Genomic DNA, 20,643 nt, shown 5'->3' on the forward strand with positions numbered 1-20,643 from the left:
CTGGCTTAAACAGCGGCACTGAGGTTTGTGGCGCTTTTTTTTCTTTTTTTTTTTGCCCTGGAATCTACTGTCCTGGTTCCCTGCTCAGTCCCCTTTTTAAACAGACGAATGGGCGACTTCCCGTGGCTCCAGTCGCCAGCCAAAAGGGCACCGGGACCGGCGTATTTTGTTTGGAGAACCGGTGCTCCGGGGCGCCGACAAAGCAGCCGCGCGGGGCAAAGTAGCAGCACCGGCCGGCACAGCTGCGCTGGCCGAAACAGCCGCGCTGGCGACCGTGGAGCTCCTCCGCCTGGGAATTTCCTAGTCTATGGGCAATAAAAATGCAGTGTCCACTCACCCTCTGCGCTTTCACTGGGAGCTGCAATCCTGAGCTGTTCCTAAATGGCCATCTTGGATCCTCCTCCAATCTGTGCTTTTTTTTGTTTTCTATTTGTGCCTATGAGTAGGCACAAATCCTTTACTTTGAGCCTATGGCTATCATTACATGTGAGATGGGTCTTTGGGAGACAGATGGAGGGGCCTTGTTTTCTTTCTTTTTTAATTTAAAACCTAACTTGCATATCAGTACCTTTTAAGTAGGGTATTTAGATTGTTTATGTTCAAGGTTAATATTGATATTGTTAGGTGGTTGCTTTGTAGTTTCTATGGTGTTATTGCTTTATAGGGTCTTGTGGGCTATGTACTTAAGTATACTTTTGTGGGAGCAAGTATCATTCTTTTGTTTCCATGTTTAGAACTCCCTTAAGGGGCCAGGGTGGTGGCTCATGCCTGTAATCCCAGCACTTTGGGAGGCTAAGGCAGGCAGGTCACCTGAAGTTAGAAGTTTGAAACCAGCCTGGCCAACATGGTGAAACTCCGTCTCTATTAAAAACACAAAAAATTAGCTGGTGTGGTGGCCTGTGCCTGTAGTCCCAGCTACTCAGGAGGCTGAGGCATGAGAATCGCTTGAACCCCGGAGGTGGAGGTTGCAGTGAGCTGAGATCATGCCACTGCACTCCAGCCTGGGTGACAGAGTGAGACTGTCCAAAAACAAAAACAAAAACAAAACAAAAAACAAAAAAACCAAAAACTCCCTTAAGGATTTAAGGTGGGCCTAGTGTTTCCCTTAGTGTTTGCTTGTTTGGACAAGATTTTTTTTCTCCTTTGCTTATGAAGCTTAGTTGGCTGGATATCAGATTCTTGGTTTGAATTTCTTTTCTGTAACAATACTGACAATATTTTCCTAATCTGTCCTGTCTTGTAAGAGTTCCACTGAGGAGTTCACTGTTAGCCTCATGGGTATCATTTTGTATGTGACATGACCTTTTTCTCTAGCTACCTACAAGATTTTTTCTTTAGAGTTGAGCTTGGATAGTGTGTTGACTATATGCCTTGATGATGTTCATGTTGTGTAGTATCTTGCAGGTGTTCTTTGGATTTCTTATATCTGTATGTCGACCTCTCCAGTGAGATTAGGGAGGTTTCCTTGAATTGTTCCCTGAAGTGTTTTCCAGGTTGTTGACTTTTTCTTCTTCACTCTTAGGAATGCCAGTAATTCATAGGTTTGGCTGTTTTACATATTCCCATAGTTCTTGAAGACTTTGTTCATTTTTAAAAATTATTTTTTCTTTATTTTTATCTGACTGGGTTAGTTCAAAGACTGGTCTTTAAGCTCTGCAATTCTTTCTTCCTCTTTGTCCAGCCTATTGCTAAAACTTTCCATTGTATTTTGAAACTCCCTAAGTGAGTTTGTCAATTCCAGAAGCTCTAGTTAATTTCTTTTAAATATATTTATCTTTCTCTTCCTCGGTTGATTTAGAAGTTTCTTTTTGTTGATTTTTAACCTTTTCTTAGATCTCATTGAGCTTCCTTGTAGTCCGTTTTGAATTCTTTATCTGTTATTTCTAAATTTCCATTTTTGTAAGGAGCCATTGCTGGAGTGCTTTTGTGACCTTATGATGGTGTCACTACATTCAGATTTTTCATGGTGCCAGAATATTTGTACTGCTTCCTTCTCAGCTAGAGATACTGGCACTTCTAATTTCTGTAATTCTTTTCTATTTTGGAGACAGAGTCTCACTTTATAATCCAGGCTGGAGTATGGTGGTATGATCTCAGCTCACTGCAACCTCCACCTCCTGGAATCAAGTGATCTTCCCACCTCAGCCTCCAAAATATCTTGGATCACAGCTACAGGCCCCAGGATTTTTTCTTTCTTTCTTTTTTTTTTGGTTAGAGATGGAGTTTCGCCATATTGATTGAACTCTGAGCTCAATCAATCAGCCCACCTTGGCCTCCCAAAGTGCTGGGATTATAGGCATAAGCCACTACTCCTGGCCTATAATCATTTTTGTGTGGGTAAAATTTTTAAATTTTTATTTTTTGCCCATATACATATACATATATATATATATATATATAAACATATATATATATAAACATATATATATAAATATATATAAACATATATATATAAACATATATATATACATATATATATATATAAACATATATATATAAACATATATATAAAAAAAAATATATATATATATTTTCCCTTCTCTTTTCCCCTCCCTAGGGCCTGTGACTACAGAGAATGTTGGGCAGGGTCTTTTGGCTTTTTTTCTATGGACTGTGAACTTCTGTCAGCAGATTTTATATTGAGTCTGTGATTGGACTTGGAAGCCAGTAGGTGGCGCATATGGGTCAGTGCTGATTGTGCCCAGTGTGGTTGGATATATATCTGACCTTTTTTTATTGGGAGAAGCTCTTTGTTACCTTAGTTAGTGGGCTGATCTGTGGAGTGTACCCTGGTCTCAGCTCCCAGCTTTGCTCTGGGGGTTGGGGGGGTGGTGAGTAAGATGAAAGGGGTCAGACCCAGCGGGCCCACCTCCTGGTCCCCCAGTGGCAGGCACAAGCACTAGTGCTGAAGGAGAATTCAGTGGGTGGCCACTAAGTGCCCAGAGGTATGCCTAGATATGGAGCTGGGAAATCTTGGTCCCAAGTTTTCTGCATGGGGCGGGGGCTGTGGGAGGTAGAGGCTTCCCCAACTTCTTGTCCAGGAGAAGAGTGCTCCAGGAACCTGGAGATCGGCCTGGGCCTGGGGTAACTATTAGAACTTTAAAGGTGATGTAGTGACCACCTGCCTTAATTTAAACACAAAAGGCCCTAAGTATAATAACCTTATTGATGGAAATCACTTGGGGCTTGATGAAGGTGTAAGAAAACTACTTGCCTATTTATTTGTTTTAAAATATCACACAAAACAGACACACACCACATAAACATACGCCTATGGACAATAACATACAATTAACTTTTTTGAGATTATCTTAAGATGGCCTTTTTCCTTCATCTTAAATCACCTTTTGTTTGTTTGTTTTCATTTTGTTTGTTTGTTTGAATCTGATACTGGAGTTGCCAAAGAAAGATTCCACAGCCAGTCCCAATAAGTGTAAAAAACCATTGTTTGAAACTGCAGCTTTTTTACAGTTATTTTTGTTTGGTGAGACTTGAAGTGATAACTTTGGATGCTTCCTATCTTGATTTTGACATTATTTTCATGGTTATCCTTTGGGGTTCAGACACAAAACAATCACAATTCCACTTTACTGTATTGTTGATGGGATGTTATTTTAGCTTTGGTTTCTCTTAGCCTGGGGAGTTGATATGTGGCTGGTTTAGTCAATTATATGACCACATGGAACAGAAGTAAGTTAGGAGGAATGACAAGAGAAGGTGGGAGAGTCAGTACGATGGTACAATGCTAGCGCAGTCTGGTTCCTTAATCTGTGGGACTCTGAGAAGACTTTTGGAACTGACTATGGAGGGAACAAAGCAAAGAAACATTTCTGTCCGTTCTTTTTCAAGGGTTGTTTTACTTCTAGATTGTGTTCCAGGAGTGCTAAGTATTTATTGTGGGATTCCACATTCTGGTATTAGAAAAGTCCTAAGGCAGGAAGCAAGAAGTGTACCGTAAGTATCCAAGCTGATGTCAGGTTACATTATGTGATACTTCCAGACCTGTTCCGAACTGGTTGCTGATGGTAGCTGGAATAATAGGTGAGACAGAGGATGTAAGTGAAGCACTACCGGTGTCCATTACAGATACATAATACTTGAAATGTATGTAAATGCAAAATTTGTTATAACATACAATGATATTAGATGCCATTAATTATTATGTATAGAAATACTGCTGGGTTTCAGATGTTTCCATAGTAGATAGTGAAACAAGATTCCTGGCCAGTCGTGGTGGCTCACGCCTGTAATCCTAGTACTTTGGGAGGCTGAGGTGGGTGGATCATTTGAGTCAGGAGTTTGAGAGCAGCCTGGCCAACATGGCGACACCCCATCTCTACTTAAAATACAAAAAAATGTGCTGGGCGTAGTGGCATGTGCCTGTAATCCCAGCTACTTAGAAGGCTGAGAATTGCTTGAACCTAGGAGGCAGAGGTGGGGGACAGAGTGAGACCCTGTCTCAAAAAAAAAAAAAAAAGAAAAAAAGATTCCTATTTCTTTTTTAGAGGCAAGACATGTAGAGCTTGTTTGCTTGTTTGTTTGTTTTAATTCAAGAGACTTCACATGTATTTTCGCATTTGAGCCTTGTGGCAACTCTGAGGTAGGTTTAATTAATCTTTTTCTTTTTTTATAGATAAGGATATTGCACAGAGAAGTAACCTGCTCAATTAGTATGTTTCAGAGTAAGACCTATCTTTTTCCAAGAAGCTTTGTTTCTCTCCTGTTTAGAGCACCCTGTTATTGAAGCCTATATAATTATATTAGGCCTCCAAGGCTTCCAATCCACAAGCCTAAACCTCTCTACTATTTTCTTATTCGGAAGGTCATTTGTATGTATGCCTCTAATCCACTAGAGGTCAGTATTGGGTTGAGAAAGTCAGGAGCCTTTAGCTTTTGATTCTTAGTATTTTTAACTCTTTGAGTCTTATTGCTGGGTATCCTTGAAAGTTGTGGTCCACAATAAATGTTTATTTAATGGCATATATAAGATACCTCATAGACACGCTTTGACAGTTTTAGAAGTGGTAATAGTGAATTAGTTTAACAGTCCAGGTTAGGTCATGCTTGTGGGCTCTCCCCTAACTTCTAGTGGGTAGAAAAGCACTCAAGTCCTGTCTTTTATAAATTTTTATTGGGCCAAATCTCATTTTCACATGGATTCCCTTTTATTATCTCTTACCTTTATATAATAAATATCTAAATTTACTATGTGTATGTCACTTTCTGGACTAGGGGCATTCTAAGAATGGTAAGGTGTTTTTCTTATCCTGAAAGAGTTGTATACACTGAGGTGCTTTACTGTCATTGTCACCTCGATACCCAACAGGTTTGCTGAACTCATCTTTTTTTATCCTGCATTCAACTTACTATTTTCATCGTTCTTATTGTTTGGAATGGTCCTGTTGTCTAGTCATCAAGGCGAGAATACTTGGAGTGATTCTTATTTTCTTCTTCTCTTTCATGTACTACATTTAAGTCAGTAAATTCTGTTACTTTTGCTTCTTATAATCTGTTGTTACCTTTATCCAAGTTCTCATAATGTTATTTGGACTGTTTTAGTGATCTGTATTAGATTTCCTGTTTCCAGTCTTTGTCTTCTCCCAGTTGACAAAGGGTTTGTCTGATCTGTAAAGCTGATCCCATTATTCTCTTGCTTACATTCTTTTATTGTTTCTCTAACAGTGAAACTGCTCTATATAGCATCTTTAACTTTATCTCCTGTTATTCCTTTATAACCTATATTCTAATTATACAAAGTTATTTGCCATTCCCTGAGTGGATAATTTTTTTTTTTATACATAGTCCTTTCTTATGCTGTTTCATTCTTCTGGAATGGTTACTCTTTCCATTTATCTCTGAAAAAAATCATATTTATCTTTTATCATATTTATCTTTTCTTTGCCTATTTGATTCCTGTAATAGTATGATGTGAGATTCAGGAGTCAGGGTCTCCGTCTTATTTCTTTATATCACCAGTGTGCAACACAATGCTTGGTACCATGTAGACATTTAATACGTGTTTGACTGAAGGTAGGAGTACAGAGAGAAAGTATCATAAGTTAGAGCAGTGAGAAATAGCTTTCTAAAGGAAGAAAAATTTTAATTGGGTTTTGTAGAAAGAGTTAGATTGAAGCAGGGAAAGGTAATCAGGTAGAGAAATGGCATAAGTAAAGATATAGAAATGGAAATTCACCTAGTGTATTAGGAGGTAGAGTCTCATCTGATTGGAAGATTCATCTTGGAGGGTATTAGGTAAGTACATTGGAAAATTAGGTTTAGCTTCCATTATGGTGGAATTTAAGTGATCGATTATGGATTTTAGGTTTCTTTAAAGCCTCCTCCTCCCCAATATCTCTTATATTTAATTGGCATGATGAATAAATGTGATTTAAGAAGAGCCTGGCTGCATTAGGTAGGGGGATTGTAATGGGAAGGTGATTAGTTCCATTTTAGGTATGTTGGAAATGAGGCGATGGTGGAACACACATTAGTAATAGGAAATGGGACATGTGCTACTGGATTTTGGGAGAGTAGAAAGTGGTTCTGCTCAATTTCTCTCTATTAGGAAATCAGAGAAGAATATATATGAGGGACTCTTGAGGAAGAGGTGGTTAAGTGTGTAAAAATTACTTACAAATAGATTGAACAGCTAAGAAAATGAAAGCACCTAAATGCTTTCTAAGATCTAGCTGCTGTTTATATGCTTTGTATCCCCTCCCTCTACTCCAGCCTAGTCAGCAGAAATCAGTCAGCTGCTTCTTTCCCACATTATTATAATGGTTGTCTCTGGAGGGATAGAATCAGTGGTCTTGATAAAACAGCATAGCATGTTAGAAAATATCTATGAAGGGCTTTTTCTTTTTGTCATTTTCATGGACTTCAGTGCTTCATTTTCATGGACTTCAGCGTTACATTTTCAGTTTAATATATATTATATGTATTTATATATTTATATCTGTATTTAGTCTTTACCACCTCCTGCAAGTCCCATAACATACATTTTGAATAGAGGATAACTTTCATTTGTTCATTGCTTTTGAAACACTGACAATATTTTATTGATTGTAAAAGAAAAATAATTAACAGGATTCAATAAAATACAACTTACTTATGAAAGCGTTTGATTTTGCTGTACTGAAAGACAATAGAGTTAAGGGAGCAAATGATTACTCTCTAGCTGAGAGTTTGCTTTTTTAAAATATGAAAGTTTTAAAGGAAGTTCTACCTTCCTTTGTGCTTCTGGAGTCCTTGATCCCTTTTTGTATATTTTGCATTGGAAGTATGTGGGGAAGAACATCTTACTTTTGAGAAAAATAGGAAGAATATTCTATTTAACTTGGTTTCTGAAAGGCTTAGAGGATATTGTGTCTTGTATAAACCTAAATTAAATGACTTTGGGTAATTCTCTATCTCAGTTTGTTACTGAAGCCATGTATTTATGTAAATCTAACCAAAATATCAATGGGTAATATGTAGAGAAACAAGTATGTCCATTGATTGAAATCTCTGGAATGTACATTCTTTTCATTTTCTTGGCAGAAACTAGTTTACATAGTTGAAGTTTTTCTCTGCCTTGTTATAATTGTCTCATTTGACCATGCCTGGACTTTTTATGTTATATTTATCTTCATTTCATTAATCTTATACAGAAGATTTGGAGCCTGATTTTTCTCCTGGTCTAATCTCTATTTGCCACTGAGGAGAAATATCATATATTGATTAAGAAATGTATACTTTCAGAGGTCACATTCTCAAGCTTTTTGTCTTGGGGTGATACCAAATATTACATTAAAAGAAAGAAAAAAAGGAAAGTTCCATTGGGAAATGTTTTTGGAACATGCTGGATTAAGCCAAATTAAACAAGTTTCTTTAAAATAGGACTTCTTCCAGCTTTTATTCTGTTAGTGTGCATTACATATCTATAAGAAGGCTTCATGGGATGCAGGGTTTCCTGTTGATTTGACCACAGCTCATTTTTGGGAAACATTTTGGTCATGCTTTGAGGGACTGTTGGTGTAGTGGAAATATCACTGATTTGAAATTTAGGAGATCATACTTTAGGAGCTTCTGATTTACCACTCACTTGCCTTGTGACTTCAAACAAATCCCTTGTTTTCTAGCCTCAGTTTCCTGAGTGGTGATTAAGGTAACTTCTAGCTCTAATAATGTGTGGTTTAATATTTCTGTTGTTGACTCTGGATAGTCACACTTTCTACCTCTCTGTATCTATTGAAACCATGCCATCATTTCAGTAAGTTTTTTTTTTTTAGGTGGAAGGGATTATCCTACCTTTTCTAGGGTTCAGAAGAAAAAAAATCCTTTAAAACCCTGTTTTCCACAGATCACAGTCATGGAATCCTATTGGATTACTTAGTTAAATCATTTTCTGAAGATAATTCATTCTCCTGATTATATTTCATTGGTCTCTTATATCCACATAACTGTTTTTAACAGTCTCTTAAACCTAAATGAGTTAAAATTAATTCTAAGCTCTCACCCTTTCTCCTCCAAACATTATGGTCTCAATGTGGTATTTCCTTGTAAAAGATAAATAGTAGGCCTTTGCACTAATCTCCTGGCCTACTTAGGCAAAAATGGATAGATTTCTTTTTGTGAAGATTTAATGGATATATTAGAAAAGTATTATGATAATATTGACTGATTATCTGTTTTCTTTGTTAACTTGGAAAATGAGTTAAAATAGGATAGCTTCAGGGTTAAAAAGGTATACATTAATGTGTTTGGTTTTCTATCTGAGACTAAAGCTTTATGTACTAAGGCCTTTTGTTGTAATATCTTAAGATACCAATTTGTTCAAAATTAGAAGTTCATTGAAAGCTTAATTAAGTTTTGTTTCTTTTTTCTTTCTTTCTCTCTCCCTACCCCCACCATTTTGGTGTGTTTGTGTGTGTTTTTCTCTATCCTAGGCCCAACAACAAAGAAACCTGGATAACATCGTCTTGCAACAACCCAGAATAGGTAGCAAGAGGAAATCTAAGAAAGATACATATATAATCTTTGATACAGAGATAGAAAGTACTAGCCCCAAGTCTGAACAGGATTCAGGAATTCTGGATGTTGAAGACGAGGAAGACGATGAAGAGGTAACTAACACTTGAAGTGGGGAAGTGAGGCTTTTTATTTATTATTATTATACTTTAATTTCTGGGGTACATGTGCAGATTGTGCAGGTTTGTTAAATAGGTATACATGTGCCATGGTGGTTGGCTGTATCCATCGACCTGTCATCTACATTAGGTATTTCTCCTAATGCTATCCCTCCCCTAACTCCCCACCACCAGCACCACCAACAGGCCCTGGTGTGTGACGTTCCTTTCCCTGTGTCCATGTGTTCTCATTGTTTAACTCCCACTTATGAGTGAGAACATGTGGTGTTTGGTTTTCTGTTCCTGTGTTAGTTTGCTGAGAATGATGGTTTCCAGCTTTATCCATGTCCCTGCAAAGGACACGAACTCATTCTTTTTTTTGGCTGTATAGTATTCCATGCTACCAATGTGCCACATTTTCTTTCTCCAGTCTATCATAGATGGGCATTTGGGTTGGTTCCAAGTCTTTGCTCTTGTGAACAGTGCTTCAGTAAACATATATGTGTATGTGTCTTTATAGCAGAATGATTTATAATCCTTTGGGTATATACCTAGTAGTAGGATTGCTGGGTCAAATGGTATTTCTAGTTCTAGATTCTTGAGGAGTTGCCCCACTATCTTCCACAATGGTTGAACTAATTTACTGTCTCACCAACAGTGTAGAAGTGTTCCTATTTCTTCACATCCTCTCCAGTGTCTGTTGTCTCCTGAATTTTTAATGATTGCCATTCTAACTGACATGAGATGGCATCTCAATGTGGTTTTGATTTGCATTTTTCTAATGAACAGTGATGATAAGCTTTTTTTCATGTTTGTTGGCTGCATAAATTTTTTCTTTTGAGAAATGTCTGTTCATATCTTTTACCTACTTTTTGATGGGGTTGTTTTTTTCTCATACATTTGTTAAAGTTCTTTGTAGATCTTTGTCAGATGGGTAGATTGCAAAAATCTTCTCCCATTCTGTAGGTTGCCTGTTCACTCTGATGATAGTTTCTTTTGCTGTGCAGAAGCTGTTTAGTTTAATTAGATCCCATTTGTCAATTTTGGCTTTTCTTGCCATTGCTTTTGGTGTTTTAGTCATGAAATCTTTGCCAATGTCTATGTCCTGAATGGTATTGCCTAGGTTTTCTTCTAGGGTTTTTATGGTTTTAGGTCTTATGTTTAAATCTTTAATCTATCTTGAGTTAATCTTTGTGTAAAGTGTAAAGAAGGGGTCCAGTTTCAGTTTTTTGCATATGGCTAGCCAGTTTTCTCAACACCATTTATTAAATAAGTAATCCTTTTCTCGTTGCTTGTTTTTGTCAGGTTTGCCAAAGACCTGATGGTTGTAGATGTGTGATGTTATTTCTGAGGCCTCTGTTCTGTTCCATTGGTCTATATATCTGTTTTGGTACCAGTACCATGCTGTTTTGGTTATTGTAGCCTTGTAGTGTAGTCTGAAGTAAGATAGTGTGATGCCTCCAGCTTTGTTCTTTTTGCTTAGGATTGTCTTGGCTATATGGGCTCTTTTTTGGTTCCATATGAAATTTAAAGTCACTTTTTTCTAATTATATGAAGAAGGTCAATGGTAGCTTGATGGGGATAGCATTTAATCTATAAATTACTTGGGGCAGTATGTCCATTTTCACAATATTGATTCTTCCTACCCATGAGCATGTAATGTTTTTCCATTTGTTTGTGTCCTCTCTTACTTCCTTGAGCAGTGGTTTGTAGTTCTCCTTGAAGAGGTCTTTCACATCCCATGTAAGTTGTATTCTTAAGTATTTTATTCTCATTGTAGCAATTGTGAATGGGAATTCACTCATGATTTGGCTCTCTGTTTGTCTTATTGGAAGGAATGCTTGTGATTTTTGCACATTAATTTTGTATCCTGAGACTTTGCTGAAGTTGCTTATCAGCTTAAGGAGTTTTTGAGATTATGGGGTTTTCTAAATATACAATCATGTCATCTGCAAACAGAGACAATTTGACTTCCTCTCTTCCTAGTCAAATATTCTTTATTTCCTTCTCTTACCTGATTGCCCTGGCCAGAACTTCCAATACTATGTTGAATAGGTGTGGTGAAAGAGGGCATCCTTGTCTTGTGCTGGTTTTCAAAGGGAATGCTTCCACCTTTTGCCCATTCAATATGATATTGGCTGTGGGTTTGTCATAAATAACTCTTGTTATTTTGAGATACATTCCATCAATACCTAGTTAATTGAGAGTTTTTAGCATGAAGGGTTGTGGAATTATATCAAAGGCCTTTTCTGCATTTATTGAGCTAATTATGTGGTTTTTGTTATTGGTTCTGTTTATGTGATGGATTACGTTTATTGATTTGCATATGTTGAAGCAGCGTTGTATCCCAGAGATAAAGCCGACTTGATTGTGGTTGATAAGCTTTTTGATGTGCTGCTGGATTCAGTTTGCCAGTATTTTATTGAGGATTTTTGCATTGATGTTCATCAGGGATATTGGCCTGAAATTTTCTTTTTTTGTTGTGTCTCTGCCACGTTTTGGTATTAGGATGATGCTGGCCTCATACAATGAGTTAGGGAGGAGTCCCTCTTTTTCTCTTGATTGGAATAGTTTCAGAAGGAATGGTACCAGCTCCTCTTTGTACGTCTGGTAGAATTCAGCTGTGAATCCATCTGGTTTTGGGCTTTTTTTGCTTGGTAGGCTGTTAATACTGCCTCAATTTCAGAACTTGTTATTGGTCTATTCAGGGATTTGACTTCTTCATGGTTTAGTCTTGGAAGGGTGTATGTGTCCAGGAATTTATCCTTTTCTGGTAGATGTTCTAGTTTATTTGTGTAGGAGTGTTTATCGTAGTCTCTGATGGTAGTTTGTGTTTCTGTGGGATCAGTGGTGATATCCCCTTTATCATTTTTTATTGTGTCTATTTGACTCTTCCCTCTTTTCTTCTTTATTAGTCTGGCTAGTAGTCTATCTGTTTTGTTAATGTTTTCAAAAAGCTAGCTCCTGGATTCATAGACTTTTTTTTGAAGGGTGTTTCGTGTCTGTATGTCCTTCGGTCCTGCTCTGATCTTAGTTATTTCTTGTCTTCTGCTAGCTTTTGATTTGGTTTGCTCTTGCTTCTCTAGTTCTTTTGATTGTAATGTAAGAGTATCAATTTTAGATATTTTCTGTTTTCCCCTATGGGCATTTAGTGCTATAAATTTCCCTCTGAACACTGCTTTAGCTGTGTCCTGGAGATTCTGGTACATTGTGTCTTTGTTCTCATTGGTTTCAAAGAACTTATTTATTTGTGCCTTAATTTGTTATTTACCCAGTAGTCATTCAGGAGCAGCTTGTTCAGTTTCTATGCAGTTGTGCAATTTTGAGTGAGTTTCTTAATCCTGAGTTCTAATTTGATTGCACTGTGGTCTGAGAGACTGTTTGTTATGATTTCCATTCTTTTGCATTTGCTGAGGAGTGTTTTACTTCCAATTATATGGCCAGTTTTAGAATAAGTGTGATGTGGTGCTAAGAAGAATGTATATTCTGTTAATTTGGGCTGGAGAGTTCTGTAGATGTCTATTAGGTCCACTTAGTCCAGAGCTAAGTTCAAGTCCTGAATATTCTTGTTAAGTTTCTGTCTCATTGATCTGTCTAATATTGACAGTGGGGTGTTAATGTCTCCCATTATTAATGTGTGGGAGACGAAGTCTCTTTGTAGGTCATTAAGAACTTGCTTTATGAATCTGGATGCTCCTGTATTGGGTGCATATGTATTTAGGATAGTTCTTCTTGTTGCATTGATCCCTTTACCATTATGTAATGCCCTTGTCTTTTTTGGTCTTTGTTGATTTAATGTCTGTTTTATCAGAGACTAGGATTGCAACCCCTGCTTTATTTATTTATTTATTTTTGGAGTTCCGTTTGCTTGGTAAATGTTCCTCCATCCCTTTATTTTGAGCCATTCTCCCCGTCACTTTCAGGTACCCCAGTGAAACATAGGTTGGTCTTTTCACATAGTCCCATATTTCTTTGAGGCGTTGTTCATTCCTTTTCGTTCTGTTTTCTCTAATCTTGTCTGCATGCTTTATTTCATTAAGTTGATCTTCAATTTCTGGATATCCTTTCTTCTGCTTGATTGATTCAGCTATTGATACTTGTGTATGTTTCATGAAGTTCTCATGCTGTGTTTTTCAGCTCCATCAGGTCATTTATGGTCTTCTCTAAGCTGGTTATTCTAGATAGTAATTCCTCTAACCTTTTTTCAAGATTCTTAGCTTGCTTGCATTGGGTTAGAACATGCTTCTTTAGCTCGGAGGAGTTTGTTATTACCCACTTTCTGAAGCCTGCTTCTGTCAATTTGTCAAACTCATTCTCCATCCACTTTTGGGTTTTTTTGCTGGCAAGGAGCTGTGACCCTTTGGAGGAGAAGAGGCGTTCTGGTTTTTGGAATTTTCAGCCTTTTTGCACTGTTTTTTCCTTATTTTCATGGATTTATCTACCTTTGGTCTTTGATGCTAATGACCTTCAGATTGTTTTTTTGTGTGGATGTCCATTTTGTTGATGTAGATGCTATTCCTTTCTGTTTGTTAGTTTTCCTTCTAACAGTCATGCCCCTCTGCTGCAGGTCTGCTGGAGTTTGCTGGAGGTCTACTCCAGACCCTTGGGTAATACCAGCAGAGGCTGCAGAACAGCAAAGATTGCTGCCTGTTCCTTCCTCTGGAAGCTTCCTCCCAGAAGGGCACCCACCAGATACCAGCTGGAGCTCTTCTGTATGAGGTGTTTGTCTGCCTCTACTGGGAGGTGTCTCCCAGTCAGGAGGCACGAGGGTCAGGGACCCACTTGAGGAGACAGCCTGTCCTTTAGCAGAGCTCGAGTGCTGTGCTGGGAGATCCACTGCTCTTTTCAGAGCCAGCAGGCAGGGACGTTTAAGTCTTCCGAAGCTGCGTGCACAGCCACCCCTTCTCCCAAGTGCTCTGTCCCATGGAGATGGGAGTTTTATCTATAAGTCCCTGACTGAGGCTGCTGCCTCTCTTTCAGAGTTGCCCTGCCCAGAGAGGAGGAATCTAGAGAGGCACTCTGGCTACAGCAGCTTTGCTAAGTTGTGGTGGGCTCTGCCCAGTTTGAACCTCCCAGTGGCTTTGTTTACACGGTGAGGGGAAAACCGCCTACTAAAGTCTCAGTAATGGCAGACACCCCTCCCCCCCACCAAGTTCAAGCATCTTAGGTTGACTTTGGACTGCCATGCTGGTGAGAATTTCAAGCTAGTGGATCTGAGCTTGCTGGGTTCCTTCAGGGTGGGATCCACTGAGCTAGACAACTTGCCTCCCTGGATTCAGCCCCTTTTCCAGGATAGTGAATAATTCTGTCTCGCTGGTGGTCCAGGTGCCACTGGGGTATTAAAAAAAAACTCCTGCAGCTAGCTCAGTGTTTGCCCAAACAGCCGCCCTGTTTTCTGCTTGAAACCCAGGGCCCTGGTGGCATAGACACCTGAGGGAATCTCCTGGTCTATGGGTTGTAAAGACCATGGGAAAAGCATGGTATTTGGGCTATAGTGCACCATTCCTCATGGCACAGTCTCTTGCACCTTCCCTTGGCTAGGGGAAGGAGTTCCCAGACCTGTTGCACTTCCTGGGTGAGTTGACACTCCATCTGCTTTGGCTCACACTGCATGGGCTGCACCCACTGTCTAACCAGTCCCAATGTGATGAGCTGGGTACCTGAGTTGGAAATGCAGAAATCACCCACCTTCTGCGCTGATCTCACAGGGAGCTGCAGACCAGAGCTGTTCCTATTCAGCCATCTTGCCAGCCACCTGGGAAGTGAGACTGTTTTTAAGCTTAAAGAGTATGGTTGAGATGTGATGAAGAGTTTATCCATATAATATAGTTTGTGTGATCTTCTGGATATTAAATACCATTTGAATACAAATAAGACTCAATTTAAGGAAACTGAAGTTACATTAAGATAATTTAGATACTGATTCTTTTTAAAGAATTTAAATCTTAAATTAACTCTTCTAGTTTTGAAAAGTTTCAGGGTTTTTAAATTCTGTACTGACTGGGAACTACCCTAAGGGAAGAGCAAAATTTATCTGCCTAGAGACAGGAAGTCTAGGTGACCTTGGCTGAAACTGCAACAGTTACTCAAGATAAATAAAAAATGTTACTTCAAAAACTGAGGAGTGAACAAATAGATTTTTTACCTTGACACTGGTTCAGAAGGAAAATACAAAAAGATTCCAGAAAGTTGAGAGTGCATTTCTGGAGGAAATAAATATATGAGTGATTACAAGTTAACTGGGAATGTTGTGACATATTCATAACCTCATAGATTAGTTCTTTGTCACTGTTAGGGAAGAATAGGATTAAGTGCCTTAACTAGTACATATTTTTATATCTTCCTTTGTAGTTAGAAGTATGTTGTGTTTTTCTTTTTATTATACTTTAAGTTCTGGAGTACATGTGCAGATCTTGCAGGATTATTGCATAAGTATGTACATGCCATGGTGGTTTGCTGCCTCCATTCCCGTCACCTACATCAGGCATTTCTTCCAATGTTATCCCTCCCCAACCTCCACACTCCTGGCTATCCCTCCCCTAGCCCTCAACCCCAAACAGACCTCAGTGTGTGATGTTCTCCTCCCTGTGTCCGTGTGTTCTCATTGTTCAACACCCACCTATGAGTGAGAACATGTGGTGTTTGGTTTTCTGTTCTTGTGTCAGTTTGCTGAGAATTATGATTTCCAGATTCATCCATGCCCCTACAAAGGACAGGAACTCATCTTTTTTATGGCTGCATAGTATTCCATGGTGTATACATGCCACATTTTCTTTGTCCAGTCTATCATCGATGGGCATTTGGGTTGGTTCTAGGTCTTTGCTATTGTAAACAGTGCCGCAATGAACATACGTGTGCATGTGTCTTTATAATGGAATGATTTATCATCCTTTGGATATATACCCAGTAATGGGATTGCTGGGTCAAATGGTATTTCTAGTTCTAGATCCTTGAGGAATAATCACACTGTCTTCCACAATGGTTGAACTAATTTACGCTCCCACCAACAGCGTAAGAGTGTTCCCATTTCTCCACATCCTCTCCAGCATCTGTTGTCTCCAGATTTTTTAATGATCACCGTTCTAACTGGCGTGAGATGGTATCTCAATGTGGTTTTGATTTGCATTTCTCTAATGACAGTGATGATGCGATTTTTTCATATGTTTGTTGGCCTCATATATGTCTTCTTTTGAAAGTACCTGTTCATATCCTTCGACCACTTTTTGATGAGATTGTTTTTTTCTTGTAAACCTGCTTTAGACTTTTTTTGATTGGTAGGCTATTAATTGCTGTCTCAACTTCAGACTTTGTTATTGGTCTATTCAGGGATTCAGCTTCTTCCTGGTTTAGTCTTGGGAGTATGTAAGTGTACAGGAATATATCCATTTCTTCTAGATTTACTGGTTTATGTGCATAGAGTTGTTTCTAGTAATCTCTGATGGTAGTTTGTATTTCTGTGGAATCAGTGGTGATAGCACCTTTATCATTTTTTATTGCAGCTATTTGATTCTTCTTTTTTCTTAGTCTGGTTAGTGGTCTATTTTGTTGATCTTTTAAAAAAAAAAACAGCTCCTGGATTTATTGATTTTTTTTGAAGGTTTTTTTTATGTCTCTATGTCCTTCAGTTCTGCTCTGATCTTAGTTATTTCTTGTCTTCTACTAGCTTTTGAACTTGTTTGATCTTGCTCCTCTAGCTCTTTCAATTTTGATGATAGGGTGTTGAGTTTAGATCTTTCCTTGCTTCTCATGTGGGCATTTAGTGCTATAAATTTCCCTGTAGACACTGCTTGAAATGTGTCCCAGAGATTCTGGTACATTTTGTCTTTGTTCTCATTGGTTTCGAAGAGCAACATTATTTATGCCTTAATTTCATTGTTTATCCAGTCATCATTCAAGAACAGGTTGTTCAGTTTCCATGTAGTTGTGCAGTTTTGAGTGAGTTTCTTAATCCTGAGTTCTAATTTGATTGCACTGTGGTCTGAGAGACTGTTTGTTATGGTTTCCATTCTTTTGCATTTGCTGAGGAGTGATTTACTTCCAATTATGTGGTCAGTTTTAGAGTAGGTGTGATGTGGTGCTGAGAAGAATGTATATTCTGTGGATTTGGGGTGGACAGTTCTGTAGATGTCTATTAGGTCTGCTTGGTCCAGATCTGCATTCAAGTCCTGGATACCCTTGTTGATTTTCTGTCTTGTTCATCTGTCTGATATTGACAGGGGAGTGTTAATGTCTCCTGCTATTATTGTGTGTGGGTCTATGTCTCTTTGTAGGTTGTTAAGAACTTGCTTTATGTATCTGGGTGCTCCTGTGTTGGGTGCATATATATTTAGGATAGTTAGCTCTTCTTGTTGCATTGATCCTTTTACCATTATGTAATGTCCTTCTTTGTCTCTTTTGATCTTTGTTGGTTTAAAGTCTGTTTTATCAGAGACTAGGATTGCAACTCCTGCTTTTTTTGCTCTCCATTTCCTTAGTAAATCTTCCATCCCTTTATTTTGAGTCTGTGTGTGTCTTTGCATGAGAGATGGGTTTCCTGAATACAGCACTCTGATGGGTCTTGACTTTTTATCCAATTTGCCAGTCTGTGTCTTTTGATTGGGGCATTTAGGCTGTTTACGTTTAAGGTTAATATTGTTATGTGTGAATTTTATCCTACCATTTTGATACTAGCTGGTTGTTTTGCCTGTTAGTTGATGCAGTTTCTTCATTGTGTCAATGGTCTTTACCATTTAGTACATTTTTGCAGTGGCTGGTACTCATTGTTCCTTTCCATGTACAGTGCTTCCTTCAGGAGCTCTTGTAAAGCAGGTATGTTGGTGATGAAATCTCTCTGCAATTGCTTGTCTGTAAAGGAGTTTATTTCTTCTTAGCGTATGAAGCTTAATTTGGCTGGATATGAAATTCTGGGTTGAAAGTTCTTTTCTTTAAGGATGTTGAATATTGGCCCCCACTCTCTTCTGGCTTGTAGGGTTTCTGCCAAGAGATCCACTGTGAGTCTGATGGGCTTCCCTTTGTAGGTAACCCGACCTTTCTCTCTGGTTGCCCTTAGCATTTACTCCTTTATTTCAACCCTGTTGAATCTGACAATTACGTGCCTTGGGGTTGCTGTTTTTGAGGAATATCTTTGTGGTGTTCTCTGTATTTCCCGGATTTGAATGTTGGCCTGTCTTGCTAGGTTGGGGAAGTTCTCCTGGATAATATCCTGAAGAGTATTTTCCAGCTTGGATTCATTCTCCCTGTCACTTTCACATGTAGCAAAGAAATGTAGGCTAGATCTTTTCACATAATCCCATGTTTCTTGGAGGCTTTGTTCATTTCTTTTCACTCTTTTTTCTCTATTGTTGCCTTCTCATTTTATTTCATTGAGTTGATCTTCAGTCTCTGATATCCTTTCTTTTGCTTGATCGATTCAGCTATTGAAACTTGCACATGCTTCGCAAAGTTCTCATGCTGTGTTTTTCAGCTCCATCAAGTCGTTTATGTTTTTCTCTAAGCTGGTTATTCTAGTTAGCATTTTGTCTAACCTTTTTTCAAGGTTTTTAGTTTCTTTGCATTGGGTTAGAACCTATTCCTTTAGCTCAGAGAAGTTTGTTATTGCCCACCTTCTGAAGCCTGCTACTGTCAATTCATCTAACTCATTCTCCATCCTGTTTTGTTCACTTGCCGGTTAGTAGTTGTAATCCCTTGGAGGAGGAGAGGCATTCTTGTCTTTGATGATTTAATCCTTTTTGCACTGATTTCTTCCCATTTTTGTGGATTTATCTACCTTTGGTCTTTGAAGTTGGTGATTCTGGATGGTGATTCTGGATGTCCTTTCTGTTGATGTTGAAGCTATTTCTTTTTGTTTTTTAGTTTTCCTTCTATCAGTCAGTTCCCTTTGCTATAGGACTGCTGGAGGTCCACTCCAGACCTTACTTGCCTCGGTATCAACTGTGGGGGCTGCAGAACAGTAAGAATTGATGCCTGTTCTTTCCTCTAGTAGCTTCATCCCAGAAGGGTACCCACCAGATTTCAGCCAGAGCTCTCCTATATGAGGCATCTTTTTGGTTATATGGGGGTCAGGGAGCTGCTTGAGGAGACAGTCTGTCCCTTATTGGAGCTCAAGTGCGGTGCTGGGAGCTCCATTGCTCCCTTTAGGGCTGCTGGGCAGGCAGGGACACTTAAGTCTGCTACAGCAGAACTCACAGTTGCCCCTATTCCCAGGTGCTCTGTCACAGGAAGGTGGGGTTTTATTTTTAAGTCCCTGCCATGCTGCTGCCTTTTTTTTTGGAGACACCCTGTCCAGCAGGAAGGGAGTCTAGTCAGAGTCTATCTGCAGAGGCACTGCTGGGCTGCCATGGGCTCAGTCCAGCTGATGTGTGAGCTTCCTTTGGCTTTTGTTTACACAGGTAAGATTGGAACCGCGTTAGCAATGGTGGACACCCTTCCCCCCACCGAGCTTGATCTTCCCGGTTGGAGCTTGAACTGATGTGCTGGCTGCGAAACTCTCAAGCCAGAGGGTTTCAGTTTGCTGGTCCTTGTGGGGGTGGGAACTACTAAGCCATATCACCTGGCTCCCTGCTTTCAGCTTCTCCTCTTTCTGGGGAGCCGGAAGCTCTGTCTCGTAGGCGCTCCAGGCACCAGCCAACACGTCTGCCCAGATTTGCGCTGACAGCCCATGGTGCCAGCTGGAGCAGCTGCTCAGATTTGTGCTGGTAACTTGCAGTGCTTGTCAGCCCGGTGGTGATCTCCTGGTCTGTGGATTGTAAAGACCTTGGGAGAAGCACAGTATCTGAACTGGAGTGCTGGAGGGGAAACATCCCCAATGGCCTCCTTTTGATAGGAGGAAAGTCGTCCTGCCAGTTGCACTTTCCGTGTGAGACAGCACCCTGCCCTGCCTTGATTTGCCCTCCTTGGGCTACACCCACTATCCAGCCAGTCCCATTGAGACGAACCTGTTTGGAAGTGCAGAGATCACTCACCTTTTGTGTCACTGTTGCTGGGAACTGCGCTCCAGAGGTGTTCCCATTTGGCTATCTTGGCGGAAGTCCCTAATGTGTTTTTTAAAAAATAAAACTATTATGACCTTTGAGATTTCCTGTTAAAATGTGTTTTCTAAATATTTATCATTTGCATTAACTGGATGTCTCTTTTTGAGTGTGGTGTTTAGGCACATGAGCTTTACAGTCAGACAGACTGTATTCAAATCCTGGCTCTGCCATTTAAGTTTTTAAAAATTATTAATAATTATATCATTTACTTTTTAAGTGGCTACTGACGGCCGGGTGCGGTGATTCATGCCTGTAATTCCTGCACTTTAGGAGGCTGAGTTGGGTGGATGACTTAAGGTCAGAAGTTCAAGACCAGCCTGGCCAAAATGGTGAAACCCTATCTCTACTAAAAATACAAAAAATTACCCAGGTGTGGTGGCAGGTACCTGTACTTGGTAGGCTGAGGCAGGAGAATCACTTGAATCCAGGAGGCAGAGATTGTGGCGAGCCTAGGTCACACCTCTGCACTCCAGCCTGGGAAACACAGTGAGACTCCGTCTCAAAAA

At 39.4% G+C, this 20,643-nt stretch overlaps 1 protein-coding gene across 6 annotated transcripts in view; it reads left to right on the forward strand.

Annotated features, from left to right (window-relative positions):
* Nucleotides 1-20,643, forward strand: part of EXOC6B (exocyst complex component 6B) — a 663,192-nt gene that overhangs the window by 233,917 nt on the left and 408,632 nt on the right. For 5 of the 6 annotated variants that reach the window (XM_017521918.1, XM_017521917.2, XM_037736122.1 and 2 more), the window contains exon 7: nt 8,928-9,104. The exons of the other annotated variant lie outside the window; for it this stretch is intronic. In XM_017521918.1, the coding sequence (XP_017377407.1) occupies nt 8,928-9,104 (177 nt within the window). The remainder of the gene's footprint in view (nt 1-8,927; nt 9,105-20,643) is intronic. 6 annotated transcript variants of the gene reach the window in all.

The sequence above is a fragment of the Cebus imitator genome, unplaced genomic scaffold (assembly GCF_001604975.1).
Source record: "Cebus imitator isolate Cc_AM_T3 unplaced genomic scaffold, Cebus_imitator-1.0 Scaffold23, whole genome shotgun sequence".
NCBI lineage: Eukaryota > Metazoa > Chordata > Mammalia > Primates > Cebidae > Cebus > Cebus imitator.